Below are 22,284 nucleotides of genomic sequence, written 5' to 3'. Positions count from 1 at the left end.
AAATTAGCTCATACCTATTTGCAAAAGCATAGCTCATCCTTGGCTGGGAGGTAGATGCCAACTCCTCCCATGCTTATCTCCTGTGTTCAGCCTTGCAATTAGCCGTTACTTGTTTCTCACACTCCTTTACCGGTCAACAACAGCTGGGCCCAAGGTCGCTCCGACCCTGAGCCTGTCCTTCTACTTCAATGCCCGCTTTCTGCTAGCCGTTCCCGGGCTAGAGTTTCCCACATTATGGTCTGCCAGTGATCTCTGGACCACAGGGTGAAGAACATTTTGAACCATGAACACCATTATCTATGTGCTGTAGAAAGGCTGGAAAATGAATTTATGACATTATTTGCTGTTGAAAAATCATAGACAGCTAATACTAGGATTTATTAATGAAGTGTCAAAGTGTGTAAGGTAATTAACAGATGAGGTAGGATACAGTCTGCTGGAAATGTCTTGTCTGAGAACTTCTTTGAGGATTTTATGCCATATTCCTCTGTAAGGTACTAATGATTAGGCTAGATAAGAGATCTCCTATTGCACAGACTGTAGGGTCTGAACAAATAGGAATGAAAGATCTGCAGAATCCCCTGGAACTTGCTTCAGAGCTGGGCCATTGCAGCCAGTGTGTGAGAGACGTCGGTTACTGCACAGGACCACTGTCTCATTAGGCCGTTTGGCATCCCAGGGCTCTGCGTACTTAAATGACTATTACAGAGAGAAGATTAACCATATTTTAAAGGTTCCCCTGGGAATACTGAATTAATTCATTATCAAGGCAACATAACATTCCCAGCCATACTAAGCAAAGTAAATGTTGATTAATGTTTGTTTCCACTGTAGATCTCAGTCTGAAGCACTTCTATAATGCATGATCCAACAATGTATGTTACTGATAAGGTATGTGATGTCATCTTGATAAAAACTTTTGATCACTTTTCCTTAGCTACCGAAGTTTTCCAAAAGTACAGATGTTTGTTTTGTCAGCTTTGAAGGCACAGAAATGTTGAGGCATGTCCTCACAAAGTAATTTTGTACATTAGGTATGAATTGCTGTCCCGGTTTCAGCTGGGATAGAGTTCATTTTCTTCCCAGTAGCTGGTACAGTGCTGTGTTTTGGATTTAGGATGAGAACAATGTTGACAACACACTGACTGATGTTTTAGTTGTTGCTGAGCAGCGCTTACACTGGTCAAGACCTTTTCCAGCTTCCCATGCTCTGCCGGGTGCACAAGAAGCCGAGAGGGGGGCACGGCCAGGACAGCTGACCACAACTGGGCGTAGAGATATTTTATGCTCAGAATATTAACTGGGGGGAGTTGGCTAGGGGAAGCAGCTATCATGGCTTGGGGACTGGTAGCATCGGTCGGCAGGTGGTGGGCATTTGCATCACTTGTTTGTTTCCCCCCCGCCAGGGTTTCGCCTCTCTCTCTCTCTCGTTGTATTCCTTTTCATTATATTATTATTGTTCTTACTATTATTATTATTATCACTATCACTATTTTATTTTAATTATTAAATTGTTCTTATCTCAACCCATGAGTTTTCTTACTTTTGCCCTTCTGATTCTCTCCCTGATCCCACTGGGGTGGGGGGAGGGAGTGAGCAGCTGTGTGGGGCTTAGTTGCTGACTAGGGCTAAACCACAACAATTGCTTAGTTTCTGTTTCACGGTGTGATAAATTTTTTACGATGATCATAAAATTAGAACAGTTCGATACTACACATGCTGAGTTTTATGACATTCTACATTCCTTGAAAGGTAAGTTCACAAAAAATAGCAGATGATAAATTATTTGGTGTAACTTCTTCTGGAAACAAATAGAGAATAGTCAAAATTCTTTTATTCAGAGCTCTCAAATACATGACTTCTTTTTTAAATTTCAGTGAATAAAATTATTTTAGCCTGATTCAGCTGGTCTCTTAAAGAAAGGTTTATGTTTTAGAAAATTGTAGCTTCACAGAAAAGTGGATATGGATTATTTGAGGACTATTATGTCCTGAGACATTCAGTAGAAAGTGTTCTCACACTTGAGAAATCTTGGATTAGAACTTGACCAAATGTTTTATGATCTCATTCTCCATCTTCATATCCTAGTTATTTCAGTTTATTTTCATTTGAAGAATTTCTTCTGTCAATTCCTACATTCAAATGCTGCAGCTGAAAGACTGTTTTCCACCCATAAGCAAGCTAGGGCCTGATAGATTGAATCAGTTAAGGCTGAGGTTCAGATTAACATTTGTATGTGTTAAAAGGTTAATTATTTAAGTAACAGAGCAGTTATAAAATTGGTTCAGTTCTGTGAAATGGAGAAATTCAGAGATTACTTTGAAAAGTATTAAAAGCTATAACAATTTCAATTTTAAGTAATAAATGGAAAGTATGAGTATGCTTTATACACTGTATCTCTGAGGGCAGTAGAAATATGCAATTGAGAGGACAACATATGGCAGGTTAAAGAAAATATTACTTCCCTAAAATCTGCAATAACCCCCCATTGTTTATTATTTTTTATCTGGCTACTTACATTTATTTATATTGCCATTTCCATAGAAGAGAGCTTTTCCCCATATCTCAAGTACAGCCCTTAGAGAATAACCCCCGCTGTGGAAAAAATTTGAGAAAAGTGGTTCATCTTTAACTTGTAACCCTTTCAGGTGAGATCAGCGCTGTGTATCTGAAAAGTCTTACAAATTCATTAAAAACAGTAATGTACAAAAATGTTCTAGGTGCAATAATATGTAGTGTTTTGGATAATAAAATAATGATGTGAAATTTCTGGTCTTGTTATTACTTCCTTGCTTTCTCAAGCCACGACACCCGATCTCATTGATTTTTCAAAGAATGTTGCCTTTCTGGTGAAGTCTCTCCTTGAGGATGTAGCTGTAGTGCTTCAAGATGTCAGGAAAAACTATATCAGGGCATGAGGATTTATATACAGCCACTCTAAAAGGGCACTTCAGAAAAATCTCTCTGTAGCATACATGGGGAACAAGTACAGTGCAGTCTTGCTGTGGCAGGAAGAGGTCAAACCACTGAGTAGTGACTGTGCTCATACATTTTATCTTATAAAAGTAAAGAAGTTTTATCCAAGGATGGTGTGACTATTTGCATTATATGACAATATATCTATATATAGCATAACCCTGGAATATCTGCTACTTGTATTTGAATGTGTTAAGCTAGCAGTTCAAGCAAGTTAAAAACAACTGGAATAAGAGATTTTCATTACTTATATATAAACCTTTGTCAGATTTTTGGTTTTAATGCTTACCCATTGACCTCGGTCAGACAGTGCAGTGAAATCTGCAGAAATATTGTGATGGCTTGTGTATTGCTTAGGTAATGTTAATTTGCTGTCTTTGGGAGAAGTCAATAAAGCAGACCAATGGCCAAATGATCCTAACACATAATCTGCTCATAGCCCCGAAAGAGCTATGTTAGCACTTGATGTAATGGACTTTCCTTCTAGTCCATGGTCCTGTTTATAAAGGGTAAAGGTGAGCAGGAAGTTTGAGTTTCTGCAGAATCAGAATTATCATGCAGCTAATACATTTTTCATATATATACTAGTATATACATATATATACTAGCATTCATATATACACACACATGTAAGTTATTTTACATTTTAGAATGCTTGAAATGTACAATAACTGATATAAATACAGTGGCTACTAATATGTTTTATGTCATAAATATCCATTGGCACAAATAAGATCTTTATCTCTTATTGCAGTTTCTTGGTAACAAATGTGTCAATTAAAACCTAGGAGCCTTCAACGAGGTTCTGCTCCTGGAATATAAGAACAAATGTATTTCTCTGTTCTACTGACAGTAGTGGATAACTCAACAGTGACACGGAAGCTATTGTTATCCACCATCTTCATCCAAGTCTGATGAGGAAAGATGTAAGAGTCAATGAGTTGGTGAGCTGGAAAAAAACTTTAAAAATGGAAGTCAGCCAATTATAGTAAAATATTAAGTAAAGTGATGGATTATCTACTTCTTGGTATTCTTAATCAAGTCTGGATGCCTACTGGAAAACATTTGGACAAACACCAGTGTCATCAGCAATATAGAGGTAGGATGGGGAGCTAGATGATGTTTATTTCAGAGACCATATTAATGATCTTTGACCCCTGCAGCCATGAACATTACATACCTCAGGTCAAAGTATAAGTTAAAATTCACCTGGCTATTTTTATCTGTATTGCTACATGTAAAATGCTTGTGAATTAATGATTCAAAGCCATAAAATTATGAAAGTGCCAAAAACCTTCAAAACCCCACCATCTCTTCAGTGAAGAGTTCTGTGGCAGACTTGGGTGCCTGCCAGTGACCAAGTCACATTGCAGCAATGGTAGATAGGAGAAATGGGACAGGGCACAGCGCACCCATTTATTCATACTGCATAAAAGTGTGCGTCTGGGCTCACCTCCAGGGTAGAACAGGACACAACATGCCTTGGAGCTCACTGAAATAACATGGGTGGGAGAAGACATTAAGCTCAGGGGTGGGCGTGAGTTGGAACTCATGCCCCAAATACGGTGTAGATCTGCCTTATACACTTGAAGGTTCTGTAGGTTCTGGAGAACCTGGACCGGTGAACCATCAGTGGTAAAATCTTACAGCTCAGGATTTACAAACCACTGTCAGGCCTTACATTTTCAGAGTAGCCATTTGTGTCCATGGTATGTTTGTCCTAAAGCGTTACATATCTGGCTTTTTGTAGTCTGATGGTAAGCAGTCCCCTGCCAGGTTCACGGAAGTTGTATAATTGCTTGCTGTCTCTAGTTTCCTCACAGACAACAGAAAATAAAAGGTGGGATTGACAGTGACATTGGTAAGTCATGAGGTCCATCTCCTTGCTTGAAAAGGGCAATGACTGTAGCAATGACAGTTTTAAGAACCACGGCTGGAGAACTACTGGCTGAAAGTAGGATGAAAAAATTGTAAAACATCCAACTATCCTTTTTGCCTTGTACCCGGTATTGAAATCCACATTCAGACAATTCTGCATGGCTTAGGACTGGGGCAGCTACACATGCAGCAGTAAATTTGATCACAGTTCTGGGTTTGTTTGCTCAGTTGCTCCTGGAAATCCATCAACATCTGTAAAAATGCACAGTAGTACAGCAGATAGTATCACAGTCCAGGGCACCTTGTCTCATTCACAACTGAATGTTCCCATGTATCATCATCAAAAACTCATGGGCATAATAGGAATAGCAGGAGTCAGAGCTTATCATAGCACAAAACCATGGTCTTGTGGTCATGACTAATAAACAACCTGTATCAGAGCATGTGAGTCATATCCTCTCCATTTAGCTCTGCAAGATAAGTGGCTGTTTGCATCACAGGAGCTACCATATAGCACAGAATAGAAGAAGGTACAAATTGGTCATCTTAACTGCCACCAGAATAACGGGGTTTTTGATGTGCTGAAGGTGTCAGCAGAGCTGTGTCTAGGTAAAAAGTAAGAGCTTATGACATGGAAGGCAAGACTGGATGTAATTACTTTATTTAAAACTTATGAAATATGAAAGGTAGCATCAAAGCTGTTAATTTTCTACAAACAGGAAACATGGTCTGTCTGCCTTCATCAAAACTTTCATACTCTTCATGCCAATAGCTAGGCTACTGGGCTGGTTCTAGCAAAAGCTCTCTCTTGTTCTTTTTTGTATGATTTGTGCAGACCCAGGAGTTTTTCCAGAGGAGTTCTTTTCCACAGTGGCATGGATGGTTTAGTGGCTGTTGACCTTCATGGCATTCCCAATGAGATAAACACTGTTCAGGCAGACTTTGGATAGCTCTTTGTATCACATTTTTGGCTTTTGTTTCTTAAATTTTTATATATTCTCTGTTTTGTTTTTCTTGCCACTGTCTGGAGAACCTGAACTCTGCCACTGACAGCTATGTCGGCTGGAGGTTGTTGGCTGCACCTGCCTGAGATGCTTGCATAGTGGGGGTGGGAGCTCAGCACTGTGTGAAAGTCTCCTCAGTACTTTAAAGGGAATTTGCTCTAACAGGAATATCAGATATTTATCCCAACTTTATGCCCTCCAGCAGAGAGACCTTGGAGAGGGAGTGAAAGTCTGCAAGATTGAACTGGTTTTTGATCTGCTTTCATTTTCTACAAGAGTGTAGTTTTTTCAGAAGAACAGCCGAAGACCAGCCACATAATAGTCAATGGTGCAGGTTCTTAGGGCATCCTCTGAATTATTCCTTGTCCTATAAACAGTACCCAGTCTCCTTCCACAACACTGTGCTCTTGACCAAAGAAATAGCATACTAGTATAGGAACAGTTCCAGGAGCTTACTAGAAATGCCAAAATTTTGATGGCTTTAGTAGTATGTTCACGAGATATATCTATACATTTGCTTTTCTCAGTGGCTTCACTTGGTTGCAGCTTGCAGAAGAAAAGATTGTTGAACACTATGCCAAGTATGTTTGAATAAATTACTTTCCTTAAGGGAGCCATCTCTGTATTATATGCAAGAATTGAACCAAAGTTTCCCATAATACCTCAATAAGAAAAAATGCAATTTCTCTGCTTATTCTCCAACTGTAAGTTGCTAAGGATGTTATTTGCAAGTTTGTGTATAACTCTTGCATTTAGGAAATTTTTCTTCTCTTTTTTTCTGCTACATAGCTGAGAAGCATGGAAACAAATGAAGAATACATTTTGTATCTATTCACTGCTACTCAGATACTCATTTTTGTAACATGCCACATTAATTTTTAAGTGTTGGGATTCATTGCACTAGCAAGAGTTGTTATAAATTAGCTTTACTGAGCATTTATTATCTCTTGTATGGATTTCATATGCATAGATGCATATGCAGTATGCCTCTGTATAAATTATGACTAAAGTATATATGCCTTGATATTTGTTCAGGTACTTTGAAATCCAAGGAAAATTGTGTATTCCTACTAATATTACTTCATCTCTTTCTATGCCTTACAGTAAATTGTTTTATTGTTGGTGTTCCACATGGTGAAAACAGTGTATATTGCTTAGGCAGCTACCTCAGGAATCAACAAAATGCAGATCAAATGATGACTGTCCTATCTAACTGCTAAACAGGAAATAAGTGTAGCCCAGTTGAGCAACATTTTGGTAGAAGGCAAGATTAGTGTTGGCCTCTAGTCTTTATTTATTCTTGCTTTACCAAGAGATTATACATCAGAGAGGTTCCCTCCATGCGCCATCTGTTTCCTTGCAATTGGGAATGGTAGAATAATTTTCTGAAGAATTGCTGACAAGATGTGGCAAGGGAACAGTAATCCATAAGGACGAGATTTCTCATTAAAGTCTCTCAGCTCATCTGTGATACAGCAACCTCTTGATTTACACTGGTCACCTCTGGAGTAGGGAGGACAGTGACTGGTAAGTTACATTTTTTATTGCACAGGCTAATGGTGAAGTTCTTGACAGTAACTGGGATTGCTGTCAGATCAGTTTTCAGGCCACAGGCACACTTATCTAAGTGAGATTATTCTAGTTAGACAGTTTATCATTATAACAGATGTGACTCTAGATGCCTCTTGGCCTTAGTTACTTCATGATGTCTTAATGTTGGCTGACTGTTGTCACGTCATTCCTTAGGCTTTTGCTAGGAAGGGCAGGTGAACTGCACAAAGCCCCTCATGAATTACAACCCACCTCTCTTTTTGGCCATGTGGTAGAGATCTTAATTTTTTTTTTCTGAGTGTGTCTCCTGGTCTTCTCTCAGGAGCAGAACCTTAGTGCAGGTTGCTGCTTCTGCTTTTGCTGAGCGGCCAGTCTATGGCATATTGGCATAGCAGGGCATGTCAGCCAACTGACAATAGTTGTGAGCAGACAAAGGAAATTGCTCTAGAACAATTTTTAAATTAAATATCTGCTGTAGAAGCTTGGGTGGGGTGGAGAGGGCAAGGAAAAATATGATAGAAATGAGAGACAGAATCACAGGCATGGAGGTTGGAAGGGATCCGGCAGGTCATCTAGCCCAGCCTCCTGCTTAAAGCAGCACTATATAACTTGGAGGGCTGAGAGCACAGGAGATCATATATAGGTAGGAAGTATACCTGGACTAAAACAGAAAGAGGAAGTGTTCTCTTCCAGTCAAGGAGCCATGTCTTTCCACAATAAAATGAAAGCTACTTTTAAGTTATGACTGGCTCTTCCCCACCCACCCCTCTATTTCTATACATGAGTATTTCACAGTAAATACCAGCTGTCTTTTCAAGAGGGTCCTCAAAGTACTTGAAAGTACAGAGTAAGTTAAGCCTCTTTATAACATGAAAAAAGAAGAGTCTTATGTACCTTACATAAATCTGAGTAAAGAAGTGTAAAAGCTAGTCAGCTTTCAAGCAGAATCATGTTTAGTCTTGAGCTGCCAGTATTGCCAGGTGTATTTCAGATCTGGAAGTCTGTATTCCTTCTGGCTTATCCAAGAGAAAAACAAATGAAAAATCTAAGGTTGGAATTTCAGACCAAGCCCTGAACAGACTAAAAGATGTGATTAGTTTTATGCAGGAATGTAGTTAAATGAGCTCAGGATGTGATTCCAGTCCAATTTATGGGGTTGGAGGAGCACTTCCTTAATTATTCATGCTGACAGTTGGTGAGGGGATGCTATATGGTTTTAGCAGGAGTGGCAGCCTGCTATTTGTCTTACCTGGCAGATCTGAAAAATAAATAAATTTTCATAATGTTTCACTCCAAACTTTGCTTTTAACAGTGGTTATTTTACTCCTTCCTTCTCCCAGATGCTTCAAGGGAAATGTGAAAATGCGACTGGAGACTGTAAGACAATCAAGATCACAGCACAAAGTAGAATATCTAATGGAAGTAGCTGTTTGTTACACAGAAGGGTACATGCCTTCAAGCAGTGAGAGCCCCAGCTCTGTCATGAGGTGGTGAATATACTGATGCACATCAAGGTGTTCTGCTTTGCTTCCTGGCAATGCACATGTGCTTTGGTTTTGTTACAAACCCTCTAGTTGGACTCCTCTGGAATAGGAGCCTAGAGGAACAGCATGATTGGCTTGAAAGATTATTTTGTTCTGATTGCTAAACCAGTGGCACTCTTCCACCAGCTCACCATTCAGATTCACATAAGCATGCTCCAGTGCGTAAGCACACTTTTAAGACGCTAAATTCAGCCAACTGTCTCTTCAGTCCTCAAGGGCTGAGATAAAGAGGAGTGTGAGTGGCAGATACTGGAGGAAGAGACTAGCCGATCACCGAAAGCCAGAGTAACTGCTGACTTCTGAGTTCTTTACTCAGAACCATTTGGTACCATCTTAATAATTCAGTAAGACCAAGGATATTTTGAGCTAGGTGAATAGAAAAGGTAGATTCTAGAGTAGTCACCCCAATATCCCTCTCTCACAAATATTAAATATTTGAGCAAAATTTGGTTGTATCACTCAAAGTAACTCCTAATGAAACAACTTAAGAGGATGTTCCCAGAGAAAGTTCTATGGTCCAATTACTTTTAGCTCCAACAAGTTCCTTGAATTGAGATTCATAACTCTCTTACAAGATAATAATACAAAATATCTGAGTCAGCCCAACAACTTCACTTGTCTAACACCATGTAAACAGAAAAATCCATCTCTGTTGGCTGCAATATTGCCAAGGTTCATTAGAGTCAGTGCACAGACACTTGAACATGCTGCTAACATGCAGCTTTGAAAGACAGTTAATTTTTTGAACAAAAAATTGCAAAACATCTAAGATATTTTATATGAAGGTGAAAGATGCATTGTTTAAATTGAAAGCTATAGGGGTGACACTGGAATGAAGGTAATGAGCCTGAAGAATGGATAAGTAACAACTGATTTTTGCCAACTCTTTGACTTTTATTCAGAAGTGAAAGGCATAACTACCTATTTACGGATACACAATCCTAACTTGCCCATAAATGTAAAAACTCTCTATGTAAATTGCATATGGATTGTTCAAAAACAAATTCTCTCTGTGTCTTTGTTCACTTGTATTTACAATTTTCAGTGTTTCCAGTGAGTGTGTTAAGGAAGCCCCTGTCCTGAAAGAATGTACTTCCTATGTTTAAGCTGAAAATTGTGGCATAAAAATAAATAACAAATGCTCTGTACTTTTTTTCATCATGGACACAATCTGAAAATTTACTGCCTCATGTGATCACAGCTATGTGTATATTTGCAAGCTACATGAGGTCTCAGCAGCCTTGAAATCATCATACAGGTGGAAGTTTAAGAATAAAACAGTGGTCACTGACAGTGTATTTATCAACATGGATCCTTTTGCTATTTCTTATTCATCTTGTATAGGCAATGAAAAGGCTGGGAGGAGCAGCTGGCAATTTCTCATCATCTCTGTACCTGGGCCCCTCGTCATGACAGGATCCTTATCTACACAGAAAGAGAGGAAGCTACTGCTGTTACAAATGTGCTCATTAAATCAGACTGATGCTTTCATTCAAAAAAGATTTGCATGTGTTTGGATGTTTTTCTTCATGTATTTTTGCCATCTGTGTTGGTGGATGTATGCACGCAAATACATTCAAAGCTTAAATGCGCTTAGGGAAAGCCCCCAGAATGCAAAGCTTACAGTTTTTGAAGCTAGATGGTGGTCTCATATTTGACAGCAAATATTTAGGTATATACCAAAAAGGAACACATTCACATTGCCTTTCATCTTAATAAACGTGGTCCTTTTTTTCCTAAGTTTTGTGATGACTATCAAATAATAAGGGAATCAAGACAAATGTCTGCACTCTGTGAACATGCTGAATAACCAATGCAAGAAAAAGCAGTTTTGAAAAGAGATTTGCAACTGAAAGGTCACATGGCATTATGGCAACTTGTTTAATGTACCAAGAATAAGCTAATTTAACATGCCTCTCAAGGATTCTGAAAAAGGCCTAGTGTTCCTCTGTGCCTGGTGTTACGGCACTGATTTTGGAGGCCTTTTAAAACACATAAAGACCTAGCATTCTAAGCAAAACTGTCCCATCCTGACGTTCACCACTAAGATGACTTAGGGGGTTACATCAGAAACTGACATTGACTAGAAGCATTTAATGTTTATGTAGAAGGCTCTACCTATTACCAAGTATGTACATTGACAAATATATCACATTATTAGCATATTAACATGCATCAGCAGATACTGGAGTTTGGGCTTTGGTAGCTGTTGGAGAGAGGGATTCTAACTATTTATTGTCTCCACAGCAGAAGGATTCTGAATGTTACATTTGGTACTTGCTGAGGCATTGACTGGCTTCCACTTTGATACCCCTTGCAAGACAGAAGGCATTTTTCCCATGCTGCAGCTTTGCTTATTTTCCTCCAGTCCTTCAGTTTACAGTAAGGAGGCTTAAAGGGAGTCACATTTTGCTGTAACCTGAAAATGCCTGTAAGAGATTTATAATGGCTTTCTCAGTTGTTTCTTTTTTTTTTTTTTTTCCCCAAACCATTTCCTCAAACGAGTGGGGCAGAGGATGTCTTGCTAAACAGTAGGATAGGAAAAGACTTTACCACAAGCACAGATTAAGTACATCTTATTCACTTAAGTTCTTGCCCCAAGGTTAGAGACTTTTGTTTGAAACGCACCTCCTTAGGTTGAGGTTGCTAGACATCCTTAATGAGTGCTTCCTGATCAGACAGTCCCCTGTGCTAGTTTGATTCTCGGGTATGGGGACTGAGACTCCTTGCACTTTGCATAATAAAATCACAGTTATTTGCTGAGACCAGAACTATAGTCTTTACTCATTGGCTTCTCAGTGGCAGCCTCAATTAATCTCTTGCAGAAATACTCTGTAAAAATTATTTTACTGCCAAATAGCAAGAAAGAAGGTACATGGCTGAGGCAGAACATTTTAATTTATTACAAGGGGATCTTTCAGAAATCAAATCTATTTGTACCTATGAAAGGTATAGAATAAGGTAAAGGACCATATCTCCCATCAACTAATCTTCTGTATACTGCTTAAAATCTTATTTTGCCTACTTTGGCAAAGAAATATTGGCAGCTTCCACTGGGTTTACAGAGGAACAATAAATAATAAAGTTGAATTAACAACTATGATCTGAATGATACCATGGAAAGTGCCCTGCAGCTTGAGCACTGCAGAACTTTCTATGCACAGTATTTTCTTCTTAGTTGTTCCACTGGGTGGCACAACTCCTACGTTGCCTTTTTCAGATATATCACTCAATATTTGAATATGTTAAATTATTTTGCCGTATTATTTTGTGCTGGCAGCTGCAGCCTTGAGTTCTGATCACATTGCCTAGCCAGATGAAATAAGGACTTAAGGTAACTAGAAGGCAAGTGCCACTGTACTGTCTTTAATCCAAGACAAAAACTATCCCCCCTACCTCATCCAAACTGTGGTTATCTGACTTGGAACAAAATCTAATGTGTTGGGAAAACATGTAGCTCAGGACTTAGAAGCAACTAAAGTTTTGCACAAAAAAAGCTCTTTGGATTCAGGAAAGAAAACAAAAGGTTTCTACTCCTCTCATGGGAACTACATGATGACCTGTATTTTAAAAAATTATTCTGAAATCTTCACAATTCCCAGGGTGAAAGTGGTAAGGAAACTGTCCTGCACCCACTGTCTTTTAGTAAATCCTTGCCAGTGGCAAGGAAGAGGGCTAGACCTCCAAATCCTGTCTGCTCAGAGTAATGTCAGAACTCATGACAACCTTTCTCTCCATGTGGTTACCTTGCTGATGAAGAGTATCTGGTTTTTGCCTTCAATGTTAGAGAATGCTCTGACAGACTAAAAAGACCCAGCTGCTTCACAGCAACCCCAATTCTTATTTGCTCTCTGATACTTCATCTCTTTAAGGTGTTTCCTTTAAAAAAAAAAAAAATTCACCATATTCCCCACTGACTCTGCTCCAAAAGATAGTTGAGCCCAACATAATCCCCATTTCTAAATCTATGAAGACCTTCAAACCTTAGAATTGCTTGATGCCTGGTGTGACAAGGCTAGCCTGTTACCTCAGCTTGTCCTCAGGCAGAGGGCGTATGGTGGCAATAACAGCTCAAGCATCTCCTTTTAAGTTACATGTTTGTGCCCTCCCATTATGTATAAGTATGATTAAGGAAAGAAATTCTGTGATGTTTTAAATGAAGTGTTTTGTTATAGTGACAGGAATTCTGAGGTATTTCCAGACGTTATTTTTTTTATTTGTAAGTCTGGTGCCCAAGGAAAACACTTCCATATTGTCCCTCTGTCAGTTCTGCCCCTACCTCCATTTACTTTTGAGCCCAGGGGTTAATTTCAGTGCAATGTGAAAGAGGAATAGGTAGGACTCACAGAGGTGTCCAAATGGGTACAAAATTTGGGAGAACTGTCCTCTGACTAGAAGAAAACGGCACAAATGAAGATCCCACTGAGAGAACTCATGTGATACGTAACATTTGGTTGTAGCTAATCAGTCAAAATGTACCTGACCATCCAATTAGCATTTGTGCACTGTCAGATTAGCTATAACTGCTTTCTAGCTGTCTCTGGCAGGATGCAGCTGGAAATATTGCTACAGGAACTGGGTCATGACAGTAGGGGACAAATCTATCAGAAAACCATTTCATTAGTTATGCTACTCATGCAACAGCTAATTTTAAATGAACAAAATGTCTCAGCAGTCAGATTCACGTAAATCTTTTGTGCAGGAGGCTTGTGCTTTTATCTTTCAACACACTATGGTTTTTATTTTTCAGATAAATATATTTGGTTTTATAGACTCTTTTGCTAAAATCCTGCTGTAGTAGGGTGAGCTCCTTTGTAACTATAAAAGGAGCAAGGCTGTAAGGGTATTCTATATGGTGGGTGACAGCTCCTGAGCAGTAAATCAGGATTACTTACTGAAGCTCATTAATTTACCCATATAAGCAAACTTCTACACCTCATTTTTGTGTCTCAAGTGCTTCAACTTTTCTGCTGTCTTTTTAAGCTACAGCTGCCATGCCCCCAGATCTTTATACACATGGGATAAATTCCCCTTAACTTCAGTGGAGTTCTACCAGTCAGAAATTTTGCTTCTGGCCTTCTTTAGGACTCAAATTGTGTGTGTTGGAAGAAAATGTCAGATTAGACTCAGGAGAAAAAGAAATATGAAAAATACTCACATGTCTAAACTATGGGCACAAAAAGGAAAGTGGGAACTGTGGCTGGAATATTATAATTTACTTTTTATATTTGCTTGGAAATCCAAATGTGGCTTTAGCTTTCCCAGGTTAAATAACATATCTGAAGTATTGTTTGGGACAGCAGGCACTCAAAAGAAAGCTGTTAGGAAAAGAAATTGTAAGCGACTTTTACTGCTAAGTGGTGTTGTGTCCTAAAAATAAAAGATGGCATTTTTAGGAGAAAAAGGAGGAGGGCATTTTAAAAAAAATCAATTTTTCCGTACTGAATTTTTTCCCACTTCTAAGGAAGTTTCAAAGGACAACTTTAACTTCTTTTTACAGGAAAAACATGCTACAGATATGAATTATCGTGCCAAAGAACTTTGGTTTCTTAATTTATTTAATATTTGTGTTGCTTCTGCAATTCCAATTATACTGATGTATCCTGATGCCATGTGTGTAAATCAAAGTCCTTGCTGGCACTTACATTATTAGTTCCCCAGTTCTGCTGCATCTCTTGCTAAAGTGCCGTGTCTCTGCTGAGGGCTTGCCCTTGGTTAGCTTGCCCTTGCAGGTGCCTGGTGGAAATGAGGTTCTGCGAGGCCTCTAGATGAGAAGGGGGGAAATGACAGAAATTAAGTTGTTCGGACATATATGTCTGTGCAGTAGTGGATGATTAAACGCTGACTATGGGGTAGGGTGGATGACACCCTAAATCATAATGCATGTCTTTCAAAGGGTGGCTTGGCCGGGTTGCCAGGGGATTGTGGTTAGGAGAACGGTATTTCTCCTGTGGGCACTTGGAGGCTTTAGATACTCTTCACAACCTTGTTCTTCATTTGAAAGCAAGACCTGTAACTATGTGAACAACAAGGATGTTTGTGTGAAAGGAAGAGGCTCAAAGTGAAGCTCTCTATGAGTGAGAACCTACAGGTAAGGTGAGAGTGCTCTTGCTGGGAGAATAGTGAAAAACAGGAGATAAAGTTTTTTTGTCACATGTTTTCTCCTCTCCATTCTTTCCTGTTCTTTTCTCTCTTATTCTTTTCTGAGAGGGAACAGAGCTTCTTATCCCCTTACTGGCCTTTATTTTTCAAAATGCATTTTCCTGCTGCCAGATACCAGCTCTGAACATGATTGTACCAATAGAAACCTCCCTTTAGCGATAGAGTTTTTCACTTCGTTTATGGAACAGATGGAAAGCATGTTGGCCAAAACACTCTTTCCAGGGGAAGGTGTGTCTCTGCTAACTTACCTTCTGAGCATTTCCACCCTCAGCTTAGTTTCTTCCTTTGAAATCTTTGTTGGTTTGGAAGGGAGGGTCAGGCTTTTGGTTATTGCAGCAGTCCTGATGGCTGTAACTTGAACTTTACTTCTACTCCTAAGAAAATGAAACATTTTGTATTATTTACTATATACACAGGACATTTTCTTTATGAACTATTATCTAAAATATCTAAAAATAGCCCATATCTGATCCAACAGAACAGCAATGTATACTCATAAAACAAAGTGTGAGTTCATGATTATCTGTGGCTTCTCATTACGGTGTGAACCTAATCCTTTAAACCCTAAATTGTTGATTTTTTTTTTTCCAAGCTGTTTCTCTAGCTCTGATACTAACCTGCCTAGCTGTATGCATAATTAGTTTCAGCATCAGAAAGACTTTAAATAGAACAGTGCTCTGAACTGGGTGGTCTGGTTCCTTTTAAGTGCTTGCCTACTGCAAAACTGTTAGACACAGAAAGTATGAGGTTTTTTCCTTCAAATTTTAACTTTACACCCTTGTTTTCATAGGTAGCTTTGGTATTAGTATTAAAAAAGAAAAGCAGTAGATGATTTTAAATATTTTTTAAAGAGAAAATTACACAGCATCGAACTCTATGTTAGAAGAGTTATCAAAGTGCTTTTGGTAGCTAGTTCCAGGTATGCAATATTCAACAGGGGAATTTGTATTGGTTACAGATGATGAAGAAAGTAACAGAAATTTCATACAGTTAAGAATAACTGATTTTAGAGAACTTTCTGCTCTGAAGTGAATCATTAGCTTCCTAGTGACCTCTTGGACTGTTCTAGTGTCCTCTGTAAGGAAGGAGGGCTTGAGGTCCAAGAATGTCTGTCATGAAAAGTGACTGTTCAAGGTATGTCCGTAGGGTATGATGGATTTGCTGTTAATGTGTAGAAATTTCTGCTATTGGGTCACTAATACAGTTGTTCTTTGGACCATCTAGCTCAAAGCTAGTGCAGATAACTTTATCTACATTGTGCCTTTGATGGCAGGCATTTCTAAGCAGAAAGTATATTTCTCTGCAGTAACAGAAGTAAAGGCACGTAAGTAAGTGGAACTATAAAAGCAAAGGAGATAGAGAAGGGACATGGTGAACCTTGGAATAAAGCCAGCCTCTGTTGCAGCCAACGGGTGACATTTAGATATCTACCTCTTGCACTAGGCTATAGAATGCTTTTAAAGCCTGCAGCTTAGCAAAGTACATAGTGAAGACTGAAGAAGGGCTGTGGCAAAAAGTCCAGCAAACAAACAGAGGTGGTTAACACTAGCCATAAAGGATAAGGAATATCGAGATTGTAGTGATTCAGGTCGTTTGAGAACTTGCAGACAGAGATACAGGGAGGAACTTTACCAATGTTAAGGGACAGAATACACTGAAGAGAAAATAAGCCTTGAATGATTCGGAAGGATGGATTTTATGTTACTGACACCAGAAGAACAGAAACACTTAGCTTTTGCTGTAGAATTGGTTTGGGTAGGGGTTTTTTAACTGTTTTTAATTAAAAAGGTAAATAAAAGTATTAGGCATGCTTGAGAAAGCAGACTGACATGGCAAGATCTCTGCTCACTACCTGGGGAGGAGTTCCAAAACCACTATTTGAAGGAACAAGAGAAATCTTTATTGAGGTATGTTCTTTAAATGAATGTCACCACCAAAGTGCTCACATTGGCTCATGAGTACTCACAAAGGGTTAAAAAATTCCAGACTGCTGAAGAACACAAGGATGACTTAAGGAAAACTACTAAAATGTAGATCGGTCTCCAGAGGAATAGGCAGTAAATGAGGTGGGACAAAACTCAAAAAGTTTGTGCTGGAGTGAACTCCTTCAGTCCTGAAGTTAGTCATGCAACTGGTGCCGTACATGGTTTCAGTGGCTTTCCTGTACACATCAGCTTGCAAAACGGGGATGTGAATGATCTAATGCCCATCTTCTATTTCAGTATGCTCACATCAGTTTAACTACACCATAACTCACAGAGAGCTTTTCTCCAGTGCTGTTCCCCAGTGGCATGACGACACATGACATTAGATGTACCAAGTAATATCTTTCTATATCAGTATATTAAGTAAACCTGATACTTCATTTGAAGAGGGAAAAGTATGGATGGAAGAACCATGAATTCAAGATGTTAAGGTTAATAGGTCAAAATCTAACCTAAATAAAACTCTCAATGAGAGTTTTGCCTGGGCAAGGACTGTGGGATTTAGCCTTAAGAGAATTAACAAGGTACATCAGGTCTCTTCACTGTTCTGATTGCCAGAAGCCTGCCTGGACTGTGTCCAGAAATACATTCTCAATCACAGCAGATTAAAGCAGCTAATACAGGAAATGATGTGTACTGGTTCACATTGTCTGTTCTGTTTTTATCTAGACAGGTACAGTAATAACTGTACAGAGAAAATAAGAGTGAAAACTGCTGAATTATTTCTGTCAGCTGATGTTTTTCTCATATACCTGTTTTCTGGAAAAGTAATTATTTTCAAGTAATTGTAAGCTGACTTTCAAAAATCCTGTTATTTCTTCACCTGGGGAATCCTTTCTGATCTTCTAAAGCTGTTGAGACCCCTCCTCCTTTAAAAAAAAATCTCATAAAATGTTTATAAGTCTTGTTTATATTCCCATAACATTTTTCATTGTGCTGTGACAGCTTCACTGAAAAATTATTTTAATTATCTCAAAATGAATCGCACAAAGTGGGAATATGAAAATATAAATCTCATGTCTGACTGTACTTTAATTGCTTCAGCTAATGAAAGAGGCATGAGATATCTACACAATGTGAAAGCTAAATTGCATGAACAATATAACCAGTATTAGAAATGTGCTGAATCTGTAGTACTCACTCTGCTTCCGTGGGAAGATACGGGGACTGTGCCTGTTTTGCAGTGCTTGTTTTCTGCTCCTGATATGGCAAGCTAATTTCAATGGGGAATGGTGTTGAAAACACCTAATAATTATGTCTCCTGTTCTCTAGGTCAGCAGCACGGAGACATTAATGAACAAAACAAAGAAAATTTATGTTCCAGAAGCTGCGGGCCCTCTCCTGCCAACCTATCCACACGAGTTCAGTTATGTGAGTAGTCCTCATGTGACAGTGTAATGTGAGCCAATGCCTTGTATATGTTATTAAAGCAAAATGTCCATTGATTGTAGTAAGTAACCTATTGCTACAAAAATGTCGATGAAGCAAGACAAAGGTGGGACAATAGAATGATTTTAAATGTATACACACATAACAGGTCAAATCTGTAGGTCTAATTAGGTTTTGTCTGTTTCCACAGTAGAAATTTTTGCTTCATCAGTTCCTAACCTTGTGATCTTTGACTGAATTTTATCCAGGACATTGCACACAGGCATTTTACTTTAACAGACTTCTGAACTTTCAGCTGTTTAGAAGCTATTGGTTGAAGGTGATGAATTCAACAAAGAACAAGGGTATGACAGAAAACCAGTGTTTGAACTGTTACTTTGTCAGCGACTCTTCCACCAATATAATGCAGGAATGCTGCAAGGTTATTAACCAAGAAACCTCTCCTCTGTAGCCTAAAAATATCTCCCAATTGGGTGTCTCAGTGAAATGCCATGTGTTATAAATGGCAAAGCTGATTTCCAACTTAGAGGGATAGCGGGGTAGGACTGCAGGAGCTTTGATATTTAGCAGGGTGGTAACGGGCATGTTGCCACACACGTACCTAGCCCTAAGTAATTGTTTTCCTCCCTTAGATTAGATGCTTCTTATCTTGTGATAATGTCATAAATCAAAATCCTGCCATTGTTTACCATTGCCCTTAAAGGGTTGTTTTGGTTTTTTGTGGTTCGTTCCCCCCCCCCCCCCCCCCCCCAATTTTGGGATAATAATTTTTAATAATCTTTAAACTTCAGAGGATTTTCCCTTGGTTCACAAATATTGTACTGAGTTGTAAATCTGTGTGATTAGTGATAGGCGTTAAGGGAACTCGCTGACTCAGGAAATTAGTAATGATTAGGAGAGGCTTTCACTTAGGTCAATCAGCAGTGACAGGATATTTTTGCCATCTGATGTCTCTTCTAGGTTCATGCTGGCCCTGGATGCTTTGAATTTGTGTAACATTGTCTCTTCAGCTAGGATGTGTTACCTTCTGTGTTTTCAGCTGCAACAGTTTTATCCAGTGTAGCAGTGGGCCACATTTGTCATTAGTGTAAATCAGAGCAATACTACAGTCTCTTAGGCCAGCAGTTCATCTGATTGTATACATCTCTAATGCCATGACATGGGGGCATCAAGCCAAAACTGGGAGTCTTCTTCTGGAAAAAGCTAATCTATGTGTTGTTCATGGGAGAAAAGGTGTGGACAGTTGTAATTAATGCTGTCTTCTCACATGCAATAAAAACATGCAGGACAATCTATTTCTCACAGTATATAAACCAGCGTGGCACACTATGTGTCTAGGGTATAAAGTGTGTTCATACCCAGCTATGTTATTTCAAACTGTTAAGTATTTTTCTCCTAAGAATGTATTTTCTAGTTCAAATTTCTTTGTCTCTACTCACCACTTTGCACTCCAGCATTCTGTCACTTTACTGTATTGCATTAACTGTGCTGGGCAGTGATAATCTGACTGTTTGTCAATATGAACACCCTTGCTACAGGGCGCATCATTATCTTCCTCTCTCCCATGGTAATGTGATCCCTGGGGAGTAACCTCTCACATGCTATTGAAGCAGCGTGCAGGTTGCTAATGGATTTTCCTGTTATTTTGTTGGTCTTAAAAAAATAGAAAATGCCAAGTGTTATGAATAGAAAGTACGTATATAAGTCAAATGAACAGGCAGCCATTTCAGGGGTTCTGTTGCAGACACCAGTTACATGTACATATCAGAGAAACCAGCTGATTTGCACAGTGTCATTACATGAATATGAGCCTATTTTTCTCTATTGAACAGCTACCATGTTGAATTTGTTCCAAGCTGTTGATTCACCTAAGGAATGTCCCACTGTATTCATTCTAAATATTTAAACTAACTATGTATTATTTCATACTTGTCAAACATTTCAGGGCTTTATAGTCTTTCTAGACTGTAGTTTGGAACAAATAGTTTGGAATCTGTTATTGTGTGCTCTTCTACTAATTCTGTTTCACCGTAATTGATGTAAGTGTTTACTTAGCTCCCTCCAGTGACTTGATGAGCAAATAAGTCCACGGTGTGCTATCATTCTAGATATTGCAAAACAAGTTACCACAAAAGGCAAGTTCCATTCTTTAGATGAGATTATATGTAGCATTCTGCAGCAAAATGAGTAAATACTATGTGCTAACCCACTGTAGCGTATAATAAACAGAGCATCTGAGATTTACCATATAAATCTACTATTGATTATTATTAATACTTTCTTATACTTGGCAGAATTAATGAGTGAATTTCATCATTAAGTGGTAGTGAAAAAGCTCCACACTTCTGAAAGAGCATTAGTATTTTTAGGAGAAAAAGGAGTATGTTCAGAATCCGAATTCATTTTGTGAGCTGTATTGAAGATGCTCCTTCAATCTTTGTAAAGATATGCAGAAAAACACTAGCTATAATCAACTGCGGAAACAAAAGTATTAGACATTGTATCCTGAGGAAAATCTGTGTGCTTTTACTCATGTTAGATAGAACAAATTTAACTGAGATGGGGTCCATTTGTGAAAATTGTACCATTTTTGAAATATATTTGAAGAACAAAAAATACAGTTGTTTATAAGCTAAATTGAATCGGGAAATGCTTTTGGAGCTGAAAAGCTATAGAGGAGGCTGTGCAAATAAATTGCTGTAGTATTCATAATAGGAACGGGAAAAATGACAGTATAAAGAAAACTGATTAGATACTCAGAGAAAACTTTTAGTCCCACTGAAGTAAATGGAGGTTTTGCAGCTGTACCATGATTTATGTATGTCAGAATGAAGCTCTGGGAGAGGTTTTTGGGGTTTATGCCTCCATCACTGAAAATGCATCACTAAAGACTTTAATTTTAGAGGATTGCATTTGTAGTGTTGAGAATTATCTCTTAAAATTTTTTAATACCCCATCTCAATTTCTTAGGTATTTCAATAAAAACAAAACAAACAAAAAAGTAGTGAAGTTGCTCTTAATAAGGTTCTTCATGTTGAGACACATTCTCAGATGTTATAGTTTGTTTTTTGTTTTAGCGTAGCATCTGGGAGGTTCCCTAGATGCTGGATCTCTCTCAGGACCAAGCTATCACTGTATTAGGCCAAAGCCCTCATAACACAGTGTCAGCTCCAAAGAATTAATAGAATTTGAGAAGTTAGGATAACACTTAATGAACTGGAGTCAGGCTGAAGGCAATGACAGGAATTGAAAACCTGGCTAAGGCTGTTGGCATCTTATTTTCACCAAAATAAGGGGGGAAAAAAAATCACAAATCCAAGAAATTTTAGGTTTTATTTTTTTCTTCACATAAATTTTCTACAATTTAAACTATTCTCCTCTGCCTTAGAACTTCCTCTGCCTTCAGTGGAAGAAGCAGTGAAGAGAGGAGAAAAAAGAATAAAGATGAGAGGAAAAATGTGAAAACAAATTTAGATTGTTACCTTGAAATCTTAAAAAGATGCCAAAATTGCTAAAAAGGATAAACAGTGTTTCCACAGGAATATAACCTGTGAAAAAACACAGTTTCAAACAACTCCAACACATAGAGGTTGACCTATAATAATAAGCCTGATGTGTGCAGCTGTACAGCTGGTGCCATCATGGTTCAGTGTGCGGTGACACAGAGCAAGCAGAACAAGGGCTGTTCTCTGACCACCTAGCAGGAAAACTTTTCCCAGTATCTTTATAATTTACAAGTACCAAAGCCAGCTTTAGGTGGTGGAAAAACAGCATCTTCTACAAAAAATAAGCACT

General features: G+C 38.6%; 1 protein-coding gene across 2 annotated transcripts in view; it reads left to right on the top strand.

Moving 5' to 3' along the window:
- Nucleotides 1-22,284, top strand: part of CABCOCO1 (ciliary associated calcium binding coiled-coil 1) — a 236,694-nt gene that overhangs the window by 22,190 nt on the left and 192,220 nt on the right. For both annotated transcript variants that reach the window (XM_064464761.1, XM_064464760.1), the window contains exon 3: nucleotides 18,373-18,471. In XM_064464761.1, coding sequence (XP_064320831.1) covers nucleotides 18,373-18,471 — 99 coding nt within the window. The remainder of the gene's footprint in view (nucleotides 1-18,372; nucleotides 18,472-22,284) is intronic.

This window comes from Phalacrocorax carbo, chromosome 13, assembly GCF_963921805.1.
Source record: "Phalacrocorax carbo chromosome 13, bPhaCar2.1, whole genome shotgun sequence".
NCBI lineage: Eukaryota > Metazoa > Chordata > Aves > Suliformes > Phalacrocoracidae > Phalacrocorax > Phalacrocorax carbo.
This window is presented reverse-complemented; position numbering and strand designations above follow the sequence as displayed.